This window comes from Ursus arctos, unplaced genomic scaffold (assembly GCF_023065955.2).
Source record: "Ursus arctos isolate Adak ecotype North America unplaced genomic scaffold, UrsArc2.0 scaffold_7, whole genome shotgun sequence".
NCBI classification, from domain to species: Eukaryota; Metazoa; Chordata; class Mammalia; order Carnivora; family Ursidae; genus Ursus; species Ursus arctos.
The window spans coordinates 7,907,132-7,931,946 of record NW_026623089.1 but is presented as its reverse complement, the minus strand read 5'-3'; the positions used below and the strand labels follow the sequence as shown (position 1 = coordinate 7,931,946).

The 24,815-nt window shown below is 43.6% G+C and overlaps 1 protein-coding gene across 1 annotated transcript in view; it reads right to left on the bottom strand.

Moving 5' to 3' along the window:
• The window catches only part of CPXM2 (carboxypeptidase X, M14 family member 2), a 130,902-nt gene that overhangs the window by 35,737 nt on the left and 70,350 nt on the right, over nucleotides 1-24,815 (bottom strand). Inside the window, exons 5-6 of the mRNA XM_026494334.4 lie at nucleotides 6,034-6,118; nucleotides 4,964-5,114 (exon numbers count right to left, since the gene is read on the bottom strand). Coding sequence (XP_026350119.3) covers nucleotides 4,964-5,114; nucleotides 6,034-6,118 — 236 coding nt within the window. The remainder of the gene's footprint in view (nucleotides 1-4,963; nucleotides 5,115-6,033; nucleotides 6,119-24,815) is intronic.

Below are 24,815 nucleotides of genomic sequence, written 5' to 3'. Positions count from 1 at the left end.
AATGTTGACTGTCAGGTCTGTGTGGTTACATGCAGCAAAACCCCATTTTTATCCCCAAACCTCAGTGGTCAGCCTTCATGTGAGTTATCCTCGGAGACTATTGCTCTCAAATCCAGGGGGAACGGGGATGATGAGCCGACCAGGAGCAGCGCTGGGAGAAGGCACGGAAAGCAGAAGGCAGAAAGCAACCCCCTGGCAAGTGCAGGAGACCACCCCAGGTAGCCCCAGAAATACTGGGGGGCGGGAGAGGAAGGGAGACTCAGGACCTTCCACAGGCACACGGGGAGGGCTTGAGTCATCTCACGGGGATGCTTTAGGAAAGCGTGACACAGGAGTGGAAGGACTTAGTCCCAATTCTACAGGGAAGCTCTTATCTCCACTTCAGACATGAGAAAAGCAAGGCACGGGGCATTTCTACAAGTTTCGCGAGACCCCAGGTGCCGGGGGATGATAGTAGACCGTGAACCTGATCTAGGCCAGAGCTCGTGCTCTTTCTGTCCACCCAGCTTCCCCGATAGGGACATGAATTCTTCTCTCTCTTTTTTTTTTTTTTTTTCCAGATCACACAAGGCCCAGGCCACCAGTAACAGCAAAGGCAGTCTGCAGCTGGGACACAGCCCTTCCCATGAGCGCTTCTAGTTTCATCCAAAAGAGGTTGAACACGTCACCCTTAGCAAAGCAAGAAAAAATAAGGGCCACTGCAACTCTGTGTTCTGATGCCTCTCTTTTCAAAACCCAGGCCAGGGCCCAAAATAATGACCAGTTCCACGGGATGGTAGGTATTCAGATTGTGGCCTTTGTGAAGAAAAGTGGAAGACAGCAAAGGGACTAGACTGATGAAGTCTCTTGCAGCTCTGCTGACCCATCCAAGCCCATCCATCCCGTCCCTGATTTCTCCATATTGATGAGGGTGGGGATGGGGCTGGCTGAAACAGGTCAGCAAGACAGGTGGTGGTCTTGCAACTGAAATATCTTCTCAGGGATTTATACCTGCGAGGGCATGCACATCAGGAGGAAGGAAGGCGATGCTGCGTGTCCAGTGCTCCTGGTCCCCCCGCAGGAATGACTGTGGGGTATCTGCCCTTAGCAGCTCCTCCGTGCTGGAGGGAAAACAAGCCCCTGCCCCCAGACCTCTGCCCGGCTCCAAGAACCCCAGACACCTCAGCCCTATGCAGATGGAGGGCGGTCGCTCAGACCCGGCGGCAGGGAAGACGAGGTGCGAGGAGTGGCGCTCTCCCCGGGGAGGTCGGAATCACACCACAGCAGGAGCTGCTGAGCTGCACCGGGGCTCAAGCGTTGCCATCCCTGGCCCTGAAAGTCACTGCCTGGGCCCCTGCGCACGCTCCTGTTGCCCTGTGGTGAAATCATGTGCGGCATAATGGGGTCCTTTTCAGAGACAGAGAGCACACATGGCAGTATTGTTTACAACAGCGAAAGAGCTGAAAACCACCTCTGTGACCTCGAAGTCGGCCAGTGTGTGTCTCAGCCTGAACTATTCATTATTAAAAGTGTATCTTAGGAAGCTCTCCCCAGCTTCCGGTATGCATAGATCTTTATGCATACTCATCCAAAATGGGCAAGTCCATTCAAATTTGGGGAAGAGGACTTCTTTTTACTTTTATGTATTTATTTTAGAGAGAAAGAGAACATGAGTGGGGGGGGGGAGGCAGAGGGAGAGGGAGAGAATCTCAAGCAGTCTCCCCACTGAGCGTGGAGCCCAACGTGGGGCTTGATCCCAGGACCCTGAGGATCACGACCTGAGCCAAAATCAAGAGTCGGCCGCTTAACCAACTAAGCCACCCAGGCGCCCCGAATTGTTTTTTTTTACTTTTTAAATAATGAACAACCTAGAGGGTATTATGTTAAGTGAAATAAGTCAGACTGAGAAAGACAAATACCATATGATTTCACTCATATGTGGAATCTTAAAAAAACCAAATGTGTAAACAAGCAAACAAAAAGCAGAATCAGACGTCTAAGTACAGAGAACAAACTGGTGGCTGCCAGAGGGGAGGGGGGTGGGGGCTGGGCAAACACGGGGGAAGGGGAGCGGGAGATCCAGGCTTACAGTTATGCGGTGAGTAAGTCACGGGAATAAAAGGCGCAGCATAGGGAAGACAGCCCGTGATCCTGCAACGGCATTTACGGTGACAGATGGGCGCTCCACCCGTGGTGAGCACAGCGTACCCACCATGCTCTACACCCGAAACGCACGTGACACTGTGTGTCAACTATGCTCAAATTTGAAAAAAGAAAAGGATAATAAGACATTTTTTGAATTAAAAAAATTTTAATTGTGGTACAATACATATCTAAGTTAGCATCCTAACCATCTTTAAGAGTCCAGTTCAATAGTGCTAAGTATATCCCCGTCGTTGTGAGACAGATCTCTAGGACTTTCTCATCTTGCAAAACTGAAACTGTAACCATAAACAACACTCCATTTTCCTTTCCTTTTGAGCTTTTAAAATCCTATTAATAGACCATGGCATGCAGTAATTCATTTTCCAGTTCAAAAATTTCTGGACACATTACTCATGAAAGCTTGAAAAGAATCACCACCTTCCTCTGCCCTGCCCTGAGAGTCCTCAGGAAGATGGCAAGCACAGAACAAAGAGAGCAGAAGCAAAAGGTAAATGGATTTTTCATAAACAAGTGTTCCAGGAAAGAAAGACTCTGGGCGGTTGCATTTAGACCACGAGGTCACCTTGGGATTGAGCAGCTGAGTTGGTTGGGTCGTCTCTGTCTTTGGCCTCATTAACTTGCACAAAGGGACTGTGCCAACAGCAGGGCAATGAGCAAGGTTCACTCACGCACATGGATGTGGGGGTCCCTGTGCCGTCCCAGTCCCTCAGATGTGACCGCCCCCAGGTGGCACGCACAAAGGCCAGTTCCCCTCTGGGCAGACTGCTAAGTAACTTCTAGAAGAGAAATGGCCCTAAATACTTGGGGTTGGAAATAGAGCCATTCCAAGTCTATACTTGAAACCCACCTGGAATTCACATTGTAACTCAGTCTTGGAGTTTAAATGGCCTCAAGGACCTATCTTCAAACACACACACACACCAAGAATAATTTCACAGGGAAATATTTATTTCATGAGACTCTCACAGGCTGCCCTTTGCCCTTTACCAACAATGGATGAATTCACGCCCACAGAGAGAAACCATGACCGTGCTCTTTCAAGCAAGCAGACGGAGGCTATGCTGAGTGACACCGGAGAGCAAGCCTCCTGGCCTGGCACAAAGAGGGCCTCTCAGACACCCGCCTGCGTCTGTGTCCACAGACTCTCTGTCCTCTGGACAGCCCAGCAGGCCCTGGGTGGCAGCAGGCGGGACCTGTGGTGACCACTCCAGGACCAACCAGCCACAAAAGGAGGCCCAGGTCCCGAATCAGGCTGGCCTTCAACATCGTCTCTGGATCAGCCTTGAAAACGCACACACCCTTTGCACCAGTGACCCGATTTATCATAATCTAACGTCAGCACTCATCCTGTAACTGAATAATCCGGTAATTTACACAGCAGTCATGCACGCGCACCATGACACAGAAACAAAGATGTCCTTGTGTGGCTCTTTATGGAACCAAAATATTGGAAACCACTAACTTCCCACTGGAAGGCAGATTAAAGACAGGATTTTTGTCTATAGACTAGATAAATGCATCCACAAGACAGATGGTCTCTAATAGTTTTAATGACATAAAAAAAAAAGTTTTGCAAGCTAGTAAGTCCAAATATATAACAAAGAATCTGTCTGGTGTGAGCGTGAGGAGGTAGGCAGATAGACCCATGTTTCTCACCAATACAGAGTTTGTGTTCTAAAAACTCATACTTGGCAAAGCAAGAACTTGGATATGATGGGATTGAGAGAAAGCAATAAATGACATTAAATGTGCTTTGAAAAGCAATAAATGTAAGTTCATGGTGGGGGAGGGGCGGTTGGATGGCTACAGAAAGAGCCTGATGGCTACAGTGGCTCCTGGAGCATCAGAGCTGTTGGTACACCCCCACCCCCCCCGCCCCGGGCTGGGTGAGCCCCAAAGGAACAAGGCCTCCCTCTCCCACGAGATAAGACTGGTAAAGAAAGCTATAACCCAAAGCCGTGTTCCTTGCTCCCCAGGGACGGACCACGGGTGGACAGGGTTGTGGAAATGCCTACAGGCCCTAATGGAGAGCCTTTGGAATGTGCTGGGAGCTAGCTTCCTGCCCCGCAGATGCCCGGGGCGGGGGGGGGGGATGGAGGGGCTGCCTTCTACAGGCTCCATATAGGCACAGACTCACAAGTTCCCAAAGGCCGGGCCGAGCCAGCCATGAGCCAGACCCGATCAGCCTGTCCAAGGCAGACACCGGCAGGGCTCCAGATGACACACACGTGAACTCAAGCCCCCTTCTTCCTGCCACCCTGAGGTCACACCCAGCTATCATCGTGTGAAAGCAGGCCACGGGAAATAAAGAGTCATCTACCCAAAGACACAGGCCCCCAAGCAAAGCGACTTAAACAGAAAGAGACTGGGTACATGGTCACATTTAAAATTAACTCCAGCCACCTCCTCTACTCTGAGTAGTGGGAGCACTCAAGGACAATTAAATATGCTATGAAAATTTTTCTCTAATTTTTTTGCTTGCTTGCCTCCAAGTGGTAGCGTTGAGTGAATTTTCAGCCTCGAAACGCTCATCATCTTAAAATCCCGGTAGGCTAAACCACAGTTGGCACGTCACTTGGCTACCCTCAAATATTCATGGTGTTTCTGAGTGGGATTAGGGGAGGGTTTTATTTCGTTTCTTTCTGCTTAGCTAGGTTTTCGAAATATTCTGCAATAGATGTAGTTTTCAGGTTTTTGTTGTTGTTGTTGTTTTGCATGAGAACGAGATTGCTTGGTGTGTTTGTGGTCACTTCAGCTAGGCGCCTGTTCTCCATCAGCACCCCCCGCCCCCACAGCAAGTCAAGAAGGGCAGGCTCACCTGGCAGCGGACAGCCAAGGATCTCCATCCTCATACAGATGCTCCCGTTGTCGAACCAGGACCGCGGATTGATGCGGATGTAGCGGGCCACCATGGGGACGGGCAGCTCGTTGAGAACAGGGATCTCCTTTTCACTGTTTCCTTCAAATATCTACTTGTACACAAGGGGGGGGAGGCGAATCTTTTAGGGCTCCGTTGTCAAGGGATAAAAGAGTAATTCACTCATTCCATAAGACCTCACTGAGGAACACCCAATGTGTGCTGGGCATGGAGGGGAAAAGAGAAATGAATCAGGCATGGAGCCTGCCCTCAGGAAGCCCCCATCTACCGGGGTAGCGGAGAGAGGAGGAGGAGGGAATACTTTGATAATCTGGGTGAAACCTATTAGTGCCATGGCAGAGGGATAGCCACGGAGCTTTGGGATTTCAGAAGAAGGAAAGGACCAGGCAGAGCTTTAGGGAGCAGGTGGCATCTGAACTGGCCTTGAAGGAAAACTCTTTAGATCTGTGGGACGGGAAGGATTCTAGAGAAAAGCAGCAGGAATGACTGGAGAAGCCCAGAGGTGGGCTTCAGAAGGAACAGAGCAGCTGGCCCGCTCTTCCGGGAACACAGAGGGAGTGTGCGCAGGGGGTAAGAAAGAGAAAGAAGGTTGAAACCAAAGATGCCGAAAGATGGTGGAAGGCTCTGGATACCATGAGGAAGGATGTGCTTGAGAACCTGAGGATGAGGGTGACATGATCAGAACTGGCTAATCTGGAGTGAATCATGGAGCAGAAAGCTGGATTATTAAAGAAAGTTGGAGAACTGCTGCAACCGAGTAGCTGTGAGGGGTGCCAGCATACCGCCTGTGCCACAGGACCCCCGAGGCTGACCTGTGGATTGTGGAAGAAACTACATCCCAGCAGCTCAGAATTTCACGTTGGCTCTAAACGGGGGGTTAGGGGGCATTATCCAGCATCGGTTTGAGTTGACGCAGTATCAGCAGACGTTGGGGGGCACACGTTGCCTCTCTTTGCAGAGACCCACACAGCCAGACACCAAGGGCATGGATGGGGGAACGCGAAACTCACCATGTCTCCAGATCCGTTCTTAACGGTGACCCACGTGTGGCTGTCATTGCTCACCATGACCTTGTAGGAGGTCACCCAGTCACTCCTAAAAGAAAACAAAACATCACTGGAACCACACATTTTAGAATAATCACCTTTGAGGAGCCTGGGTGGTGCAGTCAGCTGAGCATCTGACTCTTGGCTTTAGGTCAGGTCGGGATCTCGGGGTCGTGGGACTGAGCTGCGCTCCGTGCGGAATCTGCTTAAGACTCTCTCTCTCTCCCTCTGCCGACTCCCACCACTCCCCCGCCCCCCGCCTTTCAGTCTCTCTCTCTCTCAAATAAATAAATAAATCTTTACATTGTTCACCTCTTCTATCTAGAGGTGCAGCATTAAGGAAGGTGCAGCTGGCCCCCGAGCAAACGGGTGTGAACTACACAGGTCCCCTCATACGTGGGTTTTTCTTGATAAATACAGTACAGTACTATAAATGTATTTTCTCTCCTTGCGATTTTCTCAACGGCGTCTTTTCTCTAGCTTACTTTCTCGTAAGAATACAGTATACAGGGGCGCCTGGGTGGCTCAGCTGATTAAGTGTCTGCCTTCAGCTCAGGTCACGATCCCAGGGTCCCGGGCTCAAGCCCCACGTCCGGCTCCTTGCTCAGTGGGGAGCCTGCTTCTCCCTCTTGCTCTGCCCCTCTCGTTCTCTCCCTCTCTCTCTCACTCTCTCTCTCAAATAAATAAAACCTTTAAAAAAAGAATACATATACAAAATATGAATTAAGTGACCAGTACGTTAACTTAGGTAAGGCTCCCTGCTGGTCAACAGTAGGCTATTAGTTTTTGGACAGTCAAAAGTTATACACAGGTTTTCGACTGTACAGGGTGTCAGTGCCCCTAACCCCTACATTCAAGGGTCAACGCTCGGTCCCAGCAGTGGACAACATTGGGTCACAGCCTGGCCCCACTGCTCACCCTCCCTGTGGCCTCGGCCGGCTGACCGACCCATCTATGCCAATGTTGACTCATCTATAAAATGAGGACCCTAAAATCACCAAGCTTGAAGGATTAATGTGAACCCCCAGTGGTTTAATACTCCTTAAACGCTTAGGACAGAGTGTGGTCCCAAGTAAGCACTGCGTGCTGGTCGCAAGGAACACGTGTTTCTTTATACCGAGCGTATACACACGGTAGACAGTGCCACACGGAAAAGTCACCTCAGTAAAAACTGCGAGTTGGTCTAGAAATTTCATTTGGAAAATGATCTGGGGACATAACAAACTAGATGCCACCAACCACAAAAATAACAGCTTGACTGTCTAAGAGACACTGGGCTTCTCCTTGGCTGTCAGAGCCGTGCAGACAATCCCCCCGCCTTGTGATAATCCGGTGCTAGCTGGGCCCGAAGCCAGACCCGCCATCACGGCCTACTGCACAGAAATCACTGAGGTGACAACAGCCATCAACAGACTTCCCAGAGTGGGGGTCAGTCTGACAGGCCACATCAACAGACAACCCTCATGAGGAAAACACATTTGTCCCTCAAGCCTCAGCTGTTTATAACATTAATCGTTAACCAATATAGAAGATTCTTATGGAACATCATCCTTTTTAATTTTTAAAATACTGGAACGAAACACCAATTCAGTAATCCTTTAGAACATTCTGCCAGCTGAAGCTCTTGGAGCCCTTCTTGTCCTACTGTGAAGTCTCCCGGGATTCGGGATCCAGATATATCCCATACAGTCTGAGTTTCCGAGGCAGCACGGCCTAGTAAAGTTCCTTTAGAAAGACGAGCTGCTTCTCTTCATTCTCGTTCATCTGACTGACTTGTGAAAATTATTCCTAGGTGCTCTTAGAGGTGCTTGGAAACAAACCCTCCCCTCGAGCCTTCTCTCTTCGCTCTCCTCCTTACCAGCTTTGGCTGAAGCCCCGCCAGGCGCTGGGAGCTGTCAAACAGCGGGCTCCCCCTGCGAGGGGGAAGGCCGAACCCACGCCGGCAGACCCGGAGGCATCAGGCATGTCTTCTGACAGGCACCTAGGCACAGCTCGTGTCCTCTGCACTGGAAAACACCCTCACCCTAAATAGCTACCTGTGTCCCACATCCGAACAATCTCTAAACACTTTGCAACTGCGGTCCCTTTTGCTGTCTGTCTGTCTGTCTGTCTGCCTGTCTGCCGCTAAGGCCCACAGGGATCTGGCAAGGCAGCCTGCCGAGGCGAGGGGCACAGCCTACCTACAGAGATGGAGGCGATGGCCTTAGGAAGCCTCTCGGTCATGAGAAACACACACACCATAAGGGAGGAGTAGAAAGAAAAATTAAAACAAGCTGTCCAAAGAAAAGGGGAGGAACACAAAGAAATGAAAACCAAATAATTTCTCAAACTTAAAACAAACGTGGACAAATCCAGCACTTACGTTTGAAGGGCAATTCATTGTGTACGTGGTTCTGACCTCCCCTCTGGACTGCAGACCTCCGTCCCTTGCTCTGCCTGTCTGACCTCTCACCACTTCTCATGTCCCAGCAACATCTCAGATTTACCCTACCCCAACCGATGGAGGCATGGCTCCTGCTCTGCACCCCGACCTGGGCCAGACCGAGCTCCTGCCTCAGAAAAGGTACTGGCATCCCCCCCCCAGGGGAACAAAATCCCAGGGTCCTCTGTGGCACTGTACTTTCTCTGCACCCCCCCCCCATGCCTCCACTGAGACCATCACCAAGTTCTGTCAATGTCGCCTCCCACATTTTTCTAGAATCTACCCAACTCTCTCCATTTTCACTGCCACTACCCCAGCCCATTCTCTCTGGCCAGGACTGCAGCCGTTCCCTCTGCCTCCCCATCTATCCAGCAGTTAGAGACTGGTTTTTCTAATGAAGTATGATCATGTCACCACCTGCTTAAAATATCACTGTTCCTCAGTAGTAAGACCTCATCAGGTTCTATGAGGATAATCTTGTTTACCTTTTGTTTTCTGGGCTCTTTCTTTCAATTCCTGATAACGATTATACTCTCTTGCCTCAGGGCCTTTGCACATACTGTTTTCATCTTCGTCCTCTCCCATCCTGTCTGCCTCTAAATCATTCAGACCTCAAATCTTATCAGACAAGGCAGGCCTAATCCTCCAATCTGGCCAATTTCTTCTCTTATATGTTCCCTTCTTTCATAGTTTAATTCCACTTATAATGTTATACCCCTTTCCAGAATTATCTGATAGTGTTTTTATATTCCACTGGAGTGTAAGCAACTTCTGTGAAATGCTTATTCAAAATTCCCCCCTTTTTAATTAAATTGTCTTTCTTATTTTGATTTGTAAGAGCTCTTTATATATTCTAGCTAGGAGTTTTTTGTTGAGTATATAGATTGCTAATACCTTCCCCAGTTTGCATCCTCCTTTTCATTCTCTTTGTGGTATCTTTTTAAAAATTTTATTTATTTATTTGAGAGAGAAAGAGAGAGAGCACAAGCGGAGGTACGAGCAGAGGGAGAAGCAGACTCTCCGCTGAGCAGGGAGCCAATGCAGGGCTCGATCCCCTGAGATCAGGACCTGAGCTGCAGGCAGATGCCTAACTGACTGAGCCACCCGGGCACCCCATCTTTGTGGTATTTTTTAATAAACAGAATGTCTTAATCTTTACATAGTCCAATTAACCTGTTTTCTTTACAGTTTTCAGTATCTGTGCTCTTTTCAGTACATTTTTGCCTATTCCACGATCATAAAGATACTCTCCTAGGCGTTCTTCTAAAAGCTTTATTGCTTTACCTCTCACATTTAGATCTGCAGCCCACACAGAGTTGACTATTATATGGTGTGAGGGGTCAAGATACCTTTTTTTCTTTAAGGGCTTCCAGCTGACCAAGTTCTGTCAATGTCGCCTCCCACATTTTTCTAGAATCTACCCAACTCTCTCCATTTTCACTGCCACTACCTACAGAGGTAGAACCATTTATGTGGTTATTTTTCTACTGCACATCAGTGACACATTTGCTATAGATCATGGGGCTATATATGGGTAGGCTTGTTTCTTGACACTCTATTCTCTTCCATTGGTCTATTTTCTATCTGGTGCTAAACCCATCTTGTCTTGATTTCTACAGCTTTATAGTACGTCTTTATATCTGCTAGGGTACATTTTCCCATTTTGTTTTTGCTTTTCGCAGTTCCCTACACTAGCCCTTTGTGTTCCCATATAAATTTTAGAATCACCTTGTCAATTTCCAAAACAAGGATTTTTGGATTTTAATTGAAATGGCACTAAATATATAGGTCAGTTTTAAGGGAATCAACATCTTTCAATATTAAATCTCCTAATCCATAAACATGGTATATCCCTTTACTTACTCAGGTCTTATTTTACTTACCTTTTGCTGGATTTATTCCTAACTAGTTGATGTTTTTGATGATTTTATAAATGATATTACTTTAAATTTTATTTTCTCCTTGTTTGTTGCTGGTATGTAGAAATACAAATGCTTTTTGTATGTTGATTTTATAGACAGCTATTTTGTTAATTCATTAATTAATTCTAATAGTCTGGGATTCCCTTGGATGTTGTTAAGGACACGGCAACGTCATCTGAGCCCTATGACAGTTCTGCTTCTTTATTCCCAAATGTTAAGTCTATTCTTTCTTTTTCTTGCTTATTTGTTACACTGGTTAGGATCTCCAGTTCAACACTGAAAGAAGTGGCACTAATAGCTTTTCTTGTCTGATTCCTGAGATTGAAGGAAAGGTTTAGGTATTTATTCCACCACTGGGTAAGATGTTTCCTGTAAGATTTTCTCCTTTGTTTATTTGTTTTTATTTTAATGAAGTATGAGTTCGTTATTTTTCAAATAACAAGAGAATCTGGATGTTTGCAGCTGCTGGGACTTACTCTGCTGGTTGATTGTGCCAGGGTCAACCTCAGTAGACATTCATTTGTCTTGCTTGTTATCTCAGAGCCCTAAGAGAATGTCGTCTTTGGGCTGTAATATAGTTGCTGCAGCTCCATATTATATCCACGTTCAGAAAACACTGGATAAAGTCTTTTGGTTTCTATCCAACTACCTTCTAATGACATAACAGGACAATGTCAATTCCTATTGTTTGGGCGCTTCTTTTTCACATTATAAAATCTTACCGTTCTTGAAATGAGTCAGTACGTGCAAACTCTGGACCTACTGCAGAAGCTCCAAGCAGATGCTACGGTATGTGCCCTGGGGCCCCTCACTGCAAGGGGCTTGACGATACTCTACCACAGGTTTTCTTTACACATGTTTTTTCAGGTTAAGGAAGTTATTATTTACTCCCAGCTTTAAAGGAGTTTTTTCTTTTAAACACAAATGACCACAGAATTTTCTTCGATGCCTTTTCTGCATTTATCAGAGTGATCATATGATTTTTCTCTTTGGTTCTGTTTACGTGGTGAATTACAGAGTTTGGTTACAATTGTGGCTCAACCTTATATTCCTGGAATAAACCCCATTTGGTGGTGATACGTGACCCTTTTTAAATATACTGCTGAACCCAATTAGTAATATATTGCTTAGCATTTTTACTACCTATGCTCATGAAAAAAATTTTCCATAATTTTGCTTTTTGTAATTTCATCAGATTTCGATATCAAGGTTATACAAACTCATAGTTGGGGAATGCTTCCCTGTTTCCATTCTCTGCAGTTTTTTAAGTGCCATTTCTTTCTTAAATGTTTGGAAGAATTCAATCAAACTTTTTGAGATTAAGAGGTTTTGCAGGGGGGCAATATTTGATAATGAATTGATATTTTTAGTTGATATTAGACTATTCTGATATTCTATTCTGTCAGTTTTAGTAACTTGTGCTTTTTGAAGAATTCTTGCATTTCTGCTCTTTTCAATGTTACTGGCATAAACCTGTTCTTAGTATGACTTTATTGTCTTCCTAACATAACATCCGTAGCATTTTTAGTGATGTCCCCTTTGACAGTTTTGACATTGATAGTTGATTTTTTTCTCTTTTCCTAATCAGCCAAGAGTTTATTAATTTTATTAGTCTTTTCAAAGAATCAACTTTTGGCTTTGTTTACCCTCTCTACTATTTGTTTCCTATAGGAACCATATAAAACCACGTGTCTCTTGTTAGGAACCATATGACCCATATAAAACTACCATTTTTACAGACCAAAATTGCTGACAAGCAGCAATTTCCTAAGGTGCAAACTAGCATTTTATTCATTTCTACTCTTTACCGTTTTCTTCTTGGTACATTCTTTAGGTCTGATCTGTTCATTTTGTATAGTTCCTTGAGACCATTAATTTTCAGTCTTCAATCCTAATATATGCATTTAAGCTTCAAGTTCTTTCTGAGCACTGCTTTACCTACATGCCATAATTTTATATGTCATATCTTCATTATCATTTAGTTCAAAATATTAATTCCGGTTGTAATTTCTCCTTGAACGATGGACTATTTAGGAGTGTAATTTTAAATTTCCGGTCTGGGGTTTTTTCCAGTTATCTTTTTATTATTGATTTCTAGTTTAACTCCATCGTGGACAGAGAACAAACTTTGAATCATGTCAGTCCTTTGACATTTGTTGAGATGTCCTTTATGGCTCAGCATGTGGTCAGTCTGGGCTAATGTTCCATGTGCACTTGAAACCAATGTCAGTTCTGTAATTTTTATGTACAATGTTCCACATATAAATTTTGATCGAATGTACTAATTGTGTTATTCACATCTTCTGTATACTTAATGAATCTGGGTCTGCTTATTCTTTTTTTTTTAATGATTTTTTATTATATTATGTTAGTCACCATACAGTACATCCCCAGTTTCCAATGTAAGGCTCGATGATTCATTAGTTGCGTATAACACCCAGTGCACCATGCAATACGTGCCCTCCTTACTACCCATCACCAGCCTATCCCATTCCCCTACCCCCCTCCCCTCTGAAGCCTTCAGTTTGTTTCTCATAGTCCATAGTCTCTCATGTTTCATTCCCCCTTCTGATTACCCCCCTTTCTTTATCCCTTTCTTTCTTATTCTATCGGTTTTGGAAGGAGGTGTATAAAACAATATCAATCTGACTGTGAATTTATCTGTTTCTCCTTCTAGTTCTCTAAACCTTTGCCATATATGGATATGTACAAAGCGAAGTGGTTATTGAGTGCATACAGATTTAAGACTGTCATATAGTACCAGTAGATTGACTCTTTCATGATTAAAAAATGTCCTGTTTTTATTTCTATCAATGTTTCTTGCCTTAAAGTCAACTTTGTCCGAAATTAGGATAGCTAACCTGTTTTATTTTGGTTAGGATATATGTATTTCTTTCCATTCTTTTACAGTGAACCGTCTGTTTCCTTAAATTTAAACTATGTCTCCTGTAAATAGCATATACTTCAGTTTTATGAGGTTTCTCTTTAAGTACAGTATGATCTTATTATTCTTCTCCTGGAGACTGTAGTTCATTTAAAGGTAATGTAATCAGTGTTATATCTGGATTAATATCTACCATCTTACTATTTGTTTTCTATTTGACCCATCTGTTTCATATCCCTTTCTTTTTTTGCATTTTTATTTGATAATCAAATAGCCTTATTATTCTATTTTGTCTTTATTAACTTACTAGTTATACACTTATGTTATTCTTTTCATGATTACACTAAATATTTCAATATGTATATTTAAGTTACTAGTCTTATTCAAATTATAATTCCACCATTTCCATGATAACACTAGAACCATCCAACACTTTAAGTCCATTTACCTATCTTTTGCATTATTTTGGAACGCAATTTTAATTTTTAATTCTGTATTAAGTATATTTATAGTTAATATTTAATTCATTTTTCTTCTATACATTTTTTTAAAGTTTGTAGCAAATTACTATTGTTTCATACAGTTAATATTCATAAGCCTACTTATTTACCATTTTTGGTATCTTTTTTTTTTTTAAGATTTTACTTATTTGAGAGAGACAGACAGAGTGGGAGGGAGAGGGAGAGAGAATCTGTAGCAGAAGCCACGCTGAGCATGGAGGCCAAGGTGGAACTCGATCCCACAACCCTGAGATCATGACCTGAGCCCAAACCATGAGCCTGAAATTTGACTGAGCACCCAGGTGCCCCACCCTTTCTGGTAGTCTTCATTTATTTTTGCATTTCCATATTTCCATCTGGATCATTTTCTTTCTGCTGGAAGAACTCCCGGAGATATTTATTTTAAATCAGGTATGCTGGCAATAAATGTTTTCAGTCCTTATTGTCTGAACATGGCTTTATTTCATCTTCGTTTTTGAATGATATTCTTGCTGGCAATCCTAGATTGACATTTATTTCTTTCAGTACTTTAAAAATTTCATTACACTGGCTTCTGAGGCACTGTTTAATTTCACACACAACTTGAAGCTACTGTTATGACATTTAGTAAATGTACAATAAGAGTATGAGTCGAGAACGGAGTGCTAATAAGCATGTTAGCTCAGATCCAGCTTTGTCAATTACTAACTGTATAAACTTGACAAACTGCCAAACCTTCTGAAAACAATAAGGATACCTACAAGGTGGTTATATGTTAACTTACAGATTGAGAGCTGTATTACTATAGTGGATAAAACCTCGGGCTTTGAGGTCAAGAAGCCCAAAGTAAAATGCTAGCTCTTCCACTTACTAGCTGTGACCTGTATCAGAGTGATGTGACCTCTGCACTCCAGCCGTGAAACCAGGTGACAATCTTATGCTCAGAATGAGGTAATGCATGTACGGTCTGAGTATAATGCCTGAAACATAGTAATTGATCCATAAACCCCAGCTCTTAAGAAGAATGACACTATCATAATGAAGACAATGTCAAATGCTATACAACATACAGGACTGCAGCTGAAGTGTAAACATAATTCAGGTGCTCCTCCAGACACTTCCGGGAAGTGACTAATCCTGCAGCTTAACCCTTTGTACCCCAGTAATAGTAACAATCTGACACAGCCATAAAGAAATTAAGAATTAATTAATTAAATCGTAATTAAAATTAAGAGGGTTGATCATCCAGGATGACAGAAGAGGTATTTGCGCCAACCAGTAATGCTGTAGGAGGACGGAATGATGCCCGAAAGTTCTATCCACATGAAAACATTATGGAATGGGTTAAGTCCTACTCCTCACCCTGCAGCTACTGTATTACAAATATCATGCCAGCCTCGGAAAAAATAAAGGTTAATTATACATGATCTCTTTACTCAAGGGTTTTAGAGGTTAATGAGGAAGACAGGGAGGTAAGCTGGAAATCTGAAGAGAGTATGATTAAATGTTATGATGAGGCCAGTGGTAGGGGTACAGAGGAAGAGGGCGTGGCTTCGAGGAATGAAGGGGGGCAGGCTAGGGAGTGCTACGTACTCCTCATCTCATACAAAAGCTGCATATTTTACTTTTTTGTTACAAGCACATCTATTGTTATTACAAAGCCAGCTTCAAAGTTCTTGGAGCTATAATGTCCACGTTTCCTGGCCTCTTAATCCTTGGGTAAGGTTTGAAATTCACAGCACTTTGTGGCTTTTTTCCGCTTGCCTCGGAGAGATTTTTCCACATCACAAAACCACCTTGACATTTAATTCTCTGTGGCTGGAGATTTCAACTCAAAGCAATGCAGCCCAAGTAAAGAAGTATTTGTGTCAAAGACTTCCTGGACTGCAGAAGGAGGGAGGGGACTCTCCTCTGGGCTCTACCAGCTCTCTCACGTGAAACAAAAACAAAAATAACAACCAAACCAAAACAAAAAGCAAAAATACTAACCTTGTATGAGATTACCACACTCCCTACCAATTCAGCCTTTCTTCAGATCAGGAAAATAGAGAAGGGGGGGCTACGAAAACAAACAAACAAACAAACAAACAACTGGGACACATTCAGATATTTTACTACCCGACACCTCTTTGGTTTAAATAAAAACCGAGAATGTCCACTACCACCAAAATGGCAGACTAAATGCTTGCCAAGTCTTCTGCTACAATACAAGTGGATCCTGGTTACGCTAAAACAAAGGAATGTTTTAAACCATCAGTAGGCTTGCAAGCAAGTAAAGGAAATCTCCAAGGAAAAGAAAAGAGCTGTGAAGGGTGGGGGGAGGGGGTTGCCTTAAGGAAAAACGCACATGCACAGAACGGTGCTGGGATCAAAATGCAAAGCGTAGGACAACAAAAGCTAGAGAAGTTGAACCAGTGACTTTTCCCTGGATCCTCAAAGAGGACTGGCATGGTCTCAGAACAGTAGTGTCTACTTGGCTCCCCAAAGAAGCAAATACAAATCCTCTCTAAAGCAGTCTTCAGTTTAAGCTTTCAGAGGTTTTGCTAAATTCAATCACACGGGAGCTCACAATTTTTAAAAACCGTGAAACACACACGACTACATTCTCCATGAGAAAGAAACAGCAACAAATGTAAATCCTAAAGAACTTAACTGTCTACAGAGAAGACTCAAAAGAAACTTGGAAAATTATTATTGCTAAGATAGTTCAGCAAAGTGACTGGATATAGGGCTACTATACGAAACTCATTAGAGTTCTATACACCAGCAGCCCAAAATCAGGTACTTAGAGATAAAATGAACAAAAGATGTGGAAGACATTTATGGAGAGAACGTCATTAAAAGATATTTTAAAGGCTATAAATAAGTGGAGATCCATACCATGTGTGTGGATAGAAAAATACCGTAAACATGTCAGTTCTCACCAAAAATCCCAACAGTATATTAAAGAAATTTGACAAACCGATCTTAAAATTTATATGGAGGAAAATAATCAAGACATTTTATGAAAAGAAGAAACAGGGGTGCCTGGGTGGCACAGTCGTTAAGCGTCTGCCTTCGGCCCAGGGCGTGATCCCGGCGTTCTGGGATCGAGCCCCACATCAGGCTTCTCTGCTGGGAGCCTGCTTCTTCCTCTCCCACTCCCCTGCTGTGTTCCCTCTCTCGCTGGCTGTCTCTCTCTGTCAAATAAATAAATAAAATCTTTTAAAAAAAAAAAAAGAAAAAAAGAAATAGTGGAGGGAATTGTCCTATCAAGATATTAGAACTTACTTTAAAGAGCTATAGTAATTAAAATATTGTGACAATGATGGACATACAGACAAATTTATAAATGGAACAAAATTGAGAGCCAAAACGACCCATGCACATACATAAACTTGATAAAGATGTCTTGCATATCAGTGGGAAATAGATGAACTATTAAATAAATGATCTCAAACTAAAAAAGGATATTAAAAATATTAACTAAATATAAATATAAAGGATATTAACTAAACAAGGATATTAATATTAAAAGAAATTGAAATTTGGCCTTATGTTTCACATCTTTCAGAAAAATCATTACTCAATTGATAAACTACTTGAAAAACTTAAAAAAAACTAAAGAATATATAGGAGAATTACCCCATAACCATGAGGCATGGAAGGATCTTATATATAAGACATGATCAGTCTAGCCGTAAAAGACAAATAAATTGAGCTACATTAAAATTAAAAACTTTTAGGGACATCTGGGTGGCTCAGTTAGTTAAGCTTCCAACTCTTGATCTTGGCTCAGGTCATGATCTCAGGGTTGTGAGACTGAGCCCTGTGTGGGGCTCCATGCTGAGTATGGAGTCTGCTTAAGATTCTTTCTCCCTTTCCCTCTATCCCGGCCCCCATTTGCATGCTCATGTGCACTCTCTCTCTCTTTCTCTCTCTAAAAAATTAAAATTAAAAATAAATTTAAAATAAACCAAAAAAATTAAAAACTTTTATTTTTCAAAAGACATCGGAAAGAAACCAGCGAGAGACACTTTAAGCTGGGAGAAAGTATTTTGAGCACATTTAGCTAACGTAAGGATGAATATTCAGAATATGGTTTTTTTTAATTCTATAAATCAATGAAACAAAGAAAAAAACCACAATGTAAACAAGGAGAAACATGACAGGTATTTCATGGTAAAGATAACACAAATGGTAAGTAAACATAGGAAAAGTTCATCCTTATGAGTGGTAGGGAAATGCAAGTTAGGTCTACGATGAAAGACATGGCTTCAGACTCTTTATATTGAAAATTAAGGAGAATGGCAATACCAAATGTCGGGGAGGACGCGAAGCACTCAAAAACACCGCTGGAGAAAGAGGCTACTCGGGTAACCACTCTGGAAAACAATTTGTCATTTTCCTATTCAACTCCACATCTGCATACTTTTCAACTCAGACATTCTGCTCCTAAATGTAGATCATGGAGATCTCCTTGTACACGTGCTCCAGGAGACAGATACAAGAATGTAAAGAGCAACATTATTTTTAAGAGCAAAAATAGTACTACTAATAAAATAAAATAATGAAAAGTTGAAAAGGGAGAAATCCAGTCTACATCAAGGAAGCGTGGGTAGATGGCATAGTCACAGGGCTAAATAATACAAATGAATGAATCACAACTACAGGCAAAAACATGGATGAGCTCTGAAGTGTAATGTTGAGTGAACAAAGCTAATTTCCAAAAGCTACCTAAAGTATAAAATCATTTTTGTAAAGGTCAACACAAGAAAGAGAATCTTTTTTTTTTTAAATACATCAGTACTTTATTTTTTTTTTAAAGATTTTATTTATTTATTGGACAGAGATAGAGACAGCCAGCGAGAGAGGAACACAAGCAGGGGGAGTGGGAGAGAAAGAAGCAGGCTCACAGCAGAAGAGCCTGATATGGGGCTCGATCCCATAACGCCGGGATCACGCCCTGAGCCAAAGGCAGACATTTAACCACTGTGCCACCCAGGCGCCCCAAGAAAGAGAATCTTTTGCATGTGTGATGCACAGCGGTAAGACTGTTTTTAAAAGGCAAGGGAATGATGAATCCTTCAGAAAGAGAAAGGTTCCATTTCTGGGAGGAGGCACATGGGTGGCATCAGGAAAGAGCGCATAGAGAATTTCTGTATTACTGACATAAGTGGGTTCATGAGTGTTGGTTTCACTGTAATGCTTTATACCTTACGTTTATATATAGTACATCGATTCTTCCGTATCCATCAAATATTACATAATGAGAGAGCTAAAACCTTTATTTAATGCTGTCTAATAGGCTTCTGCACAGGAAAATGTCACAACTATCTCTTGTGAAGAGACGTAGGTGAAGACGCCACATTCATCTCGTAAAAGACATATTTTAAGAAAAAAAAGTAAGATCTTTGCCCTTGTAATTTCATATAAATACAATTTTTTCTTGAAAGAGCAACTATACTAGCATTTTCTGTTCAGAGTTCATATGGCACTTCGGTTTACAAAAGGCCGCCGCCCACACAGGGTCTAACTTACCTGAGAAGAACAAGCCAAGTTTCTCGTGAAGGACATGGCTGCTAACTGGGCTGGTCAGGAGGAAAGGGTCGGCTCGCTCGTATTGCTGTTTCTCCACACCTGGATGTTCCCACCTCCCATCCTTTGGTCTTCATCATACTCCTCTTTTCCCCAGGCTCTACCTACAGGATTTTAGTACCCCCAGATCAATCACCAAATGTTGGGGGCGTTTACACAAGTTCTCTGGAGCTGTGCATGGATGCATAGCAATTGCTCTCAGTCACAAATGCTTACATCTTAACCCTATCGTCAGCATTTCTCCATCCTTGCAAACAATCTCACTCGCTACAAACACAAACACAGGATGATGTGCGGTCGCTAAAATAACTTTCAAAACTTACGAAATTGAACATTAAAAACATGAACTAAACATGAAATCTATACCTGAAACTTTTCTAACGAATTTTATGTAACGTCCGTTGTTTTCAAAAAATACAGAGATGAGAATCTCAAGTATTTGAAGGTGTTCCAAAAATAGCAGTGGCCTGACAGATATAATTATACCTGCCCAAACGCATTATTTGGTGTGTTCAGCCCTATCATTTTCGGGAGTTACGTTTTCACCATACCTTCTACACGATTACCTTTGGAGCAGATGTTTTAGGCAGCAGGACGCTGCACCTTGGCCACAGCTGAACAGCCTAATGGTGGGTCCTAGGCCAATTACTGTACCTTGACGATGTGCCCAGCTGATGTGCTTACACTTGACACTTGACCCAAATGGGGCCAATACATTCTTCCCTAGGATTCTGGATTTGAAACCAAGACATAGCTGCAATTGTAAGTTGTAGACCTTGGGTGCTGATGGCAGGCCCATTTCCCATCGGGTAGCTGGAGAGCAGAGGCCAGTCTACAGAGAGAGAAGAGTGAGCCAGAAGCACAGAGAAGCTCGAAATCAAGACCCTCAGAGACAGTCCCAACAGTGCTTGGACCCCAGGTTCCAGCAGAGAAGCCGGAGTTCACAACCTCCACTCCTGCTCTTAAGGTCCCTGAGACACACAGTGTGTCTCAAGGTACGATTTGGTAATTGTCACCCAAGGAAGTCCTACTCAAAAATGAACTTAGGAGCTTGCTAAAATCTGGGGAAGGCAGAGAAGATAAGCCCAGGCTGGGAAGCTGGTAACTGTTCTGCACGAGCAAAGCACTGAAACTGAGGCTGGTTGTGTTTTGTGATTCAGTCCATAGACCCAATGAGGCTGGGACAACATAGCTATGATTAAGATCCTGGAGTGGGCTGGCTATATCTTTTGACTTCAATAATGTATGTGTCATAAGGGGAGACAGCCTCCAGTCCAGACTGGTGTACCTGGAAACAGGCAGGGAACAGCAAGGCAAGGGGAATTGTTGTCAGAAAGCCCTATTGGCCCCACCAAGCAACCGAAGCCTGCTGAGGGCAGATAGTCAAGTGCCCGGGCAGCCAGCAGCCAAATTCCCCACCGCAGCTTGAAGAAAGTAGGTGGATTAGGAAATGGAGATCGCTACCATTATTATAAGGATTTTTGAGAGGAGCCAAAAGAAACCCAGCAGCCTCGTCTCCCAAATCCTACACTTTTCAACATGCTTTCCAGCAAAACTGAGTGCGGGGAAAAGGTAGATCAGCATTATTACTATACTGTAACATCTGCCATTTGTCAAGACCAAATGAGCATATATATACATACATAGTGTGTGTGTATATATATATATACTTATATATATATATACACATATATATATATACACATATATATATGCATCAACTCTTGTACTCAGAAATACAGATGTACTACAAATATAATATCATCTTCTTTCAAACATCTTGATAAAAATAATAGGACCATGGGGCATCTGGGTGGCACAGTCGATTAATAACTCTTGATCTTGGTTCAGGTCATGATCTCAGGGTTGTGAGATCGAGTCCCATGTCGATCTCTAGGCTGGGCATGGAGCCTGCTTAAGATTCTTTCTCTCTCCCTCTCCCTCTGCCCTTCCCCATGTTCCCCCCAAAATAAGATAATAAATAATAACAGGACCAGACAAAGAATACGTAAGCACCAAAGTGGAATAGAGATGTGCATCTGTCATGCTCTGAGTGGTTGGACCTGAGTCCTTCCAGGTAAGCTGGGATTTGGGTTTCTGCTCAGGGTAGGCCATGTCTCCATCCTGCAAGGCTCTGTATTCTGGGCAGTGCAAACAGGCACACACACACATACACACGCATGCACAGACACAAATCACAGCTCTAGCAGGCCAAGGGTTACCATGTGAAACAAGGATCAGCACTCGCTCCAGAACGTCTGCTCCTAAGTGCCCTGCTTTGGGCTTTATGGACTCTTGTTCTGACTTCCAAAGAGAGCTATGTGAATTTCCTATGGCAGGTGTAACGAACTACCACAAATTTGGTGGCCTAAAACAACACACATTTATCATCTCACAGTTCTGTAGGGCCAAAGTCTCACCGGGCTAAGGTCAAGGTGTCAGCAGGCTGGTTCCTTTCTGGAGGCCCTAGGAGAGAATCTGTTTCTTTGCCTTGTCCAGCTTCTGGAGGACCCCCGCTTGCTTCAGGATCCTCTCTCCATCTCGAAGTCCTCCACTCAATCACAACTGCAAAGTCCCCTTTGCCAATAAGGTAGCATATTCTCATGTTCCAGGGATTAGAATATGGACATCTTGTGGGAGGAACATCTGCGTACCACAAGAACCCCATTCCGATTCTGGCTCCATTCATAGACTCATTCCAGACCCTTTTTCTCCTTCCCTAGGCTTGTGGGTCCCAACAAATCCTACCATTTTGGTCCCAGCAGGATAAACAATGGTTACCTAATTCTAGGCAATGAGTGGGAAGCTGAGGACTTAGCCAGAAAATGGCAGCCACAGAAATCTAAGTCACCGCCCACCCCAACACACCAGTCTCTCTCCAAGAGTGGATAGTAGCGTTCAAACACTAAGGAAATTCCTTCCAATACAACAAATCAATGTTTGACGTCATGGTCCACTTACCATAGTTTAAGTTACCTGGTGTTTCTCAAAACATCTGGCCTCTGTTTCTACACAATGTTAGAAACACTTCCAGAAAGAAGTGCCTATCATGAGCCCAACTGGGAAGAACAAGTAGGTCATTGTACTGGCCATGGGAGACTTCTGAAAACTCTTCCAAAGCCAGCCCAACGCTTGATATGCTCTTCTGTGCACTCCAGCAACTGTGTGATTGTGTCTCTCCTCTACTGGGGAACGCCAACTGGCCCTGGACACTATCACCAGTCGTATCTGACTGGAAAAAGACCCCAAGTCCATGGGTACCACAATGTTTCTCAACTAGGGCTTGTTTTGCCCCCCAGGGGACATTTGGCAACATCTAGAGATATTTCTGACTATTATGACTGGGGGTTAGGGTGCCAAGTAGGGTGCTACCAGGGGGCCCTCTAGTGGGCAGGGGCCAGGAATGCCGCAGGACATCCTAAAATGCACAGGACAGACTCCCTAGCAAAGAGGTCTCCAGCCCAAGGTGCTATCAGTACCGAAGTTTAAAAACCCCAATCTGACCCTTCAAAAACAACACGGTCGGGGCACCTGGGTGGCACAGCGGTTAAGCGTCTGCCTTTGGCTCAGGGCGTGATCCCGGCGTTATGGGATCGAGCCCCACATCAGGCTCCTCTGCTGGGAGCCTGCTTCTTCCTCTCCCACTCCCCCTGCTTGTGTTCCCTCTCTCGCTGGCTGTCTCTATCTCTATCGAATAAATAAATAAAATCTTAAAAAAAAAAAAACAGTCATTCTTCATTTGCTTTGCTCCAACCCATTTTGAGGAAGGGGTGTCACTGGTGATTAATTAGTGAGGAAACTGAGCCACGGAGTTTTCAGGGGCTTATGACAGTTTACCTAATTGGGGTGGGTATCACGTGATACAAGCTTCCTCCACATGCTTCTGTTAATTTGCCTAAATAACAGGAAAGACTCAGAAACAAACACATGACCCATGAAGAAGGTGGGGACTGTAGGGACCTCACGGAACACAGCTCAGCCGCCTGACAGCCTCGTGCAATAAACAGCTGTTCAGTGGATAGAAACTGGCTTTCTCCCAAACGTCTGGACAGCCCCTGGACAGGGTAAACATTGTTGTTCTGCTTACTGAAACTTGTCTTTACAAACTGTGCCAAACTCGGCGCAAACCTTGCTCATCCTAGCACAGATGCCGCCTTCGTTCGCTCGTGCACCAAATTTTTGTCAGTAGCAGGTAGAGGGAGGGTGTGCCGGGCACTGGGGCAGAGGGAATCCCAACGCAAACCTGGTTCCTGGCCCCAGAGAGCTTCGTCTGGTGGGGAAGACAGGGATTGTATAACTAATTACACAGTTAATTACGGAACTGCAACTGTGACACTATTCAAAGGGGAAACACAGACAGCTTGTAAGTGGCGGGGGTGGGGATGGGCTGACTTAGTCTAGGGCTGGACGGGGAAGATGTTCCTGGGAAGCGGTGTGTGAGCTGAGATGAGGAGGATGAAAAGGAGGTAACAAGGTAAAGATTGGTCAGCATTTTAAGCCAGAAAGAAATAAATAATGCAAGATATTCAACATGCAAATAATAGTAATTTCAAAAACATTGGCAGGAGAAAATGGAGAGAAGAAGAGGAAAAGTTAGAGGAGGAGGAGGAAGAGGCAGAAGGAGGAGGAGAAGGAGAGGAAGAGTAGGTGAATAGGAGGAGGAGGAAGTGGAGGAGAAAGGAGAAAAGGAGAAGGAAGACAAGAGGAAGAGGAGGGGGCAGAAGGAGGAAGAAGAAGAAGAAGAAAAATTAGAATTTCCCCAAACTGAAAAATACGATTTTCCATATTTCCAGGTCATGTCAAGTGGCAGCTACACAGCACACATTGAGTGGTTTTTAGCACAAGGGATATAGAAAAAACCCTAAAACTTTATTGAGGAAAAATAATTCAAAAATTACAAGTATGAATATCCTCAGATGCCTATATTATAACACTGAAGGTAAAGAGGCAATGGAAAATGTTTCCACGTTTTGAGGGATAACAACTAAGAGGTTTCTTTTCAGGATGATGAAAATGCTCTCAAAATGGTTACTGTGATGATTCCACAACTCCATGAATATATTAAACACCAGTGAATTATACACGTGAATTATATGGTAAATTATATGGTATGGGAACTATTATCTCAATAAAATTGTTAAAAATTGTTAGGGAAAGGGGCGCCTGGGTGGCACAGCGGTTAAGCGTCTGCCTTTGGCTCAGGGCGTGATCCCGGTGTTATGGGATCGAGCCCCACATCAGGCTCCTCCGCTATGAGCCTGCTTCTTCCTCTCCCACTCCCCCTGCTTGTGTTCCCTCTCTCGCTGGCTGTCTCTATCTCTGTCCAATAAATAAATAAAATCTTAAAAAAAAAATTGTTAGGGAAAATTATTTCCAAACTACCCATTGAGGGTAAGTTCAACAAAAATGTCTATGCTGACATTCAAGGAATCCAGAATTTTACCTCCCAAGCTCCATTCCCA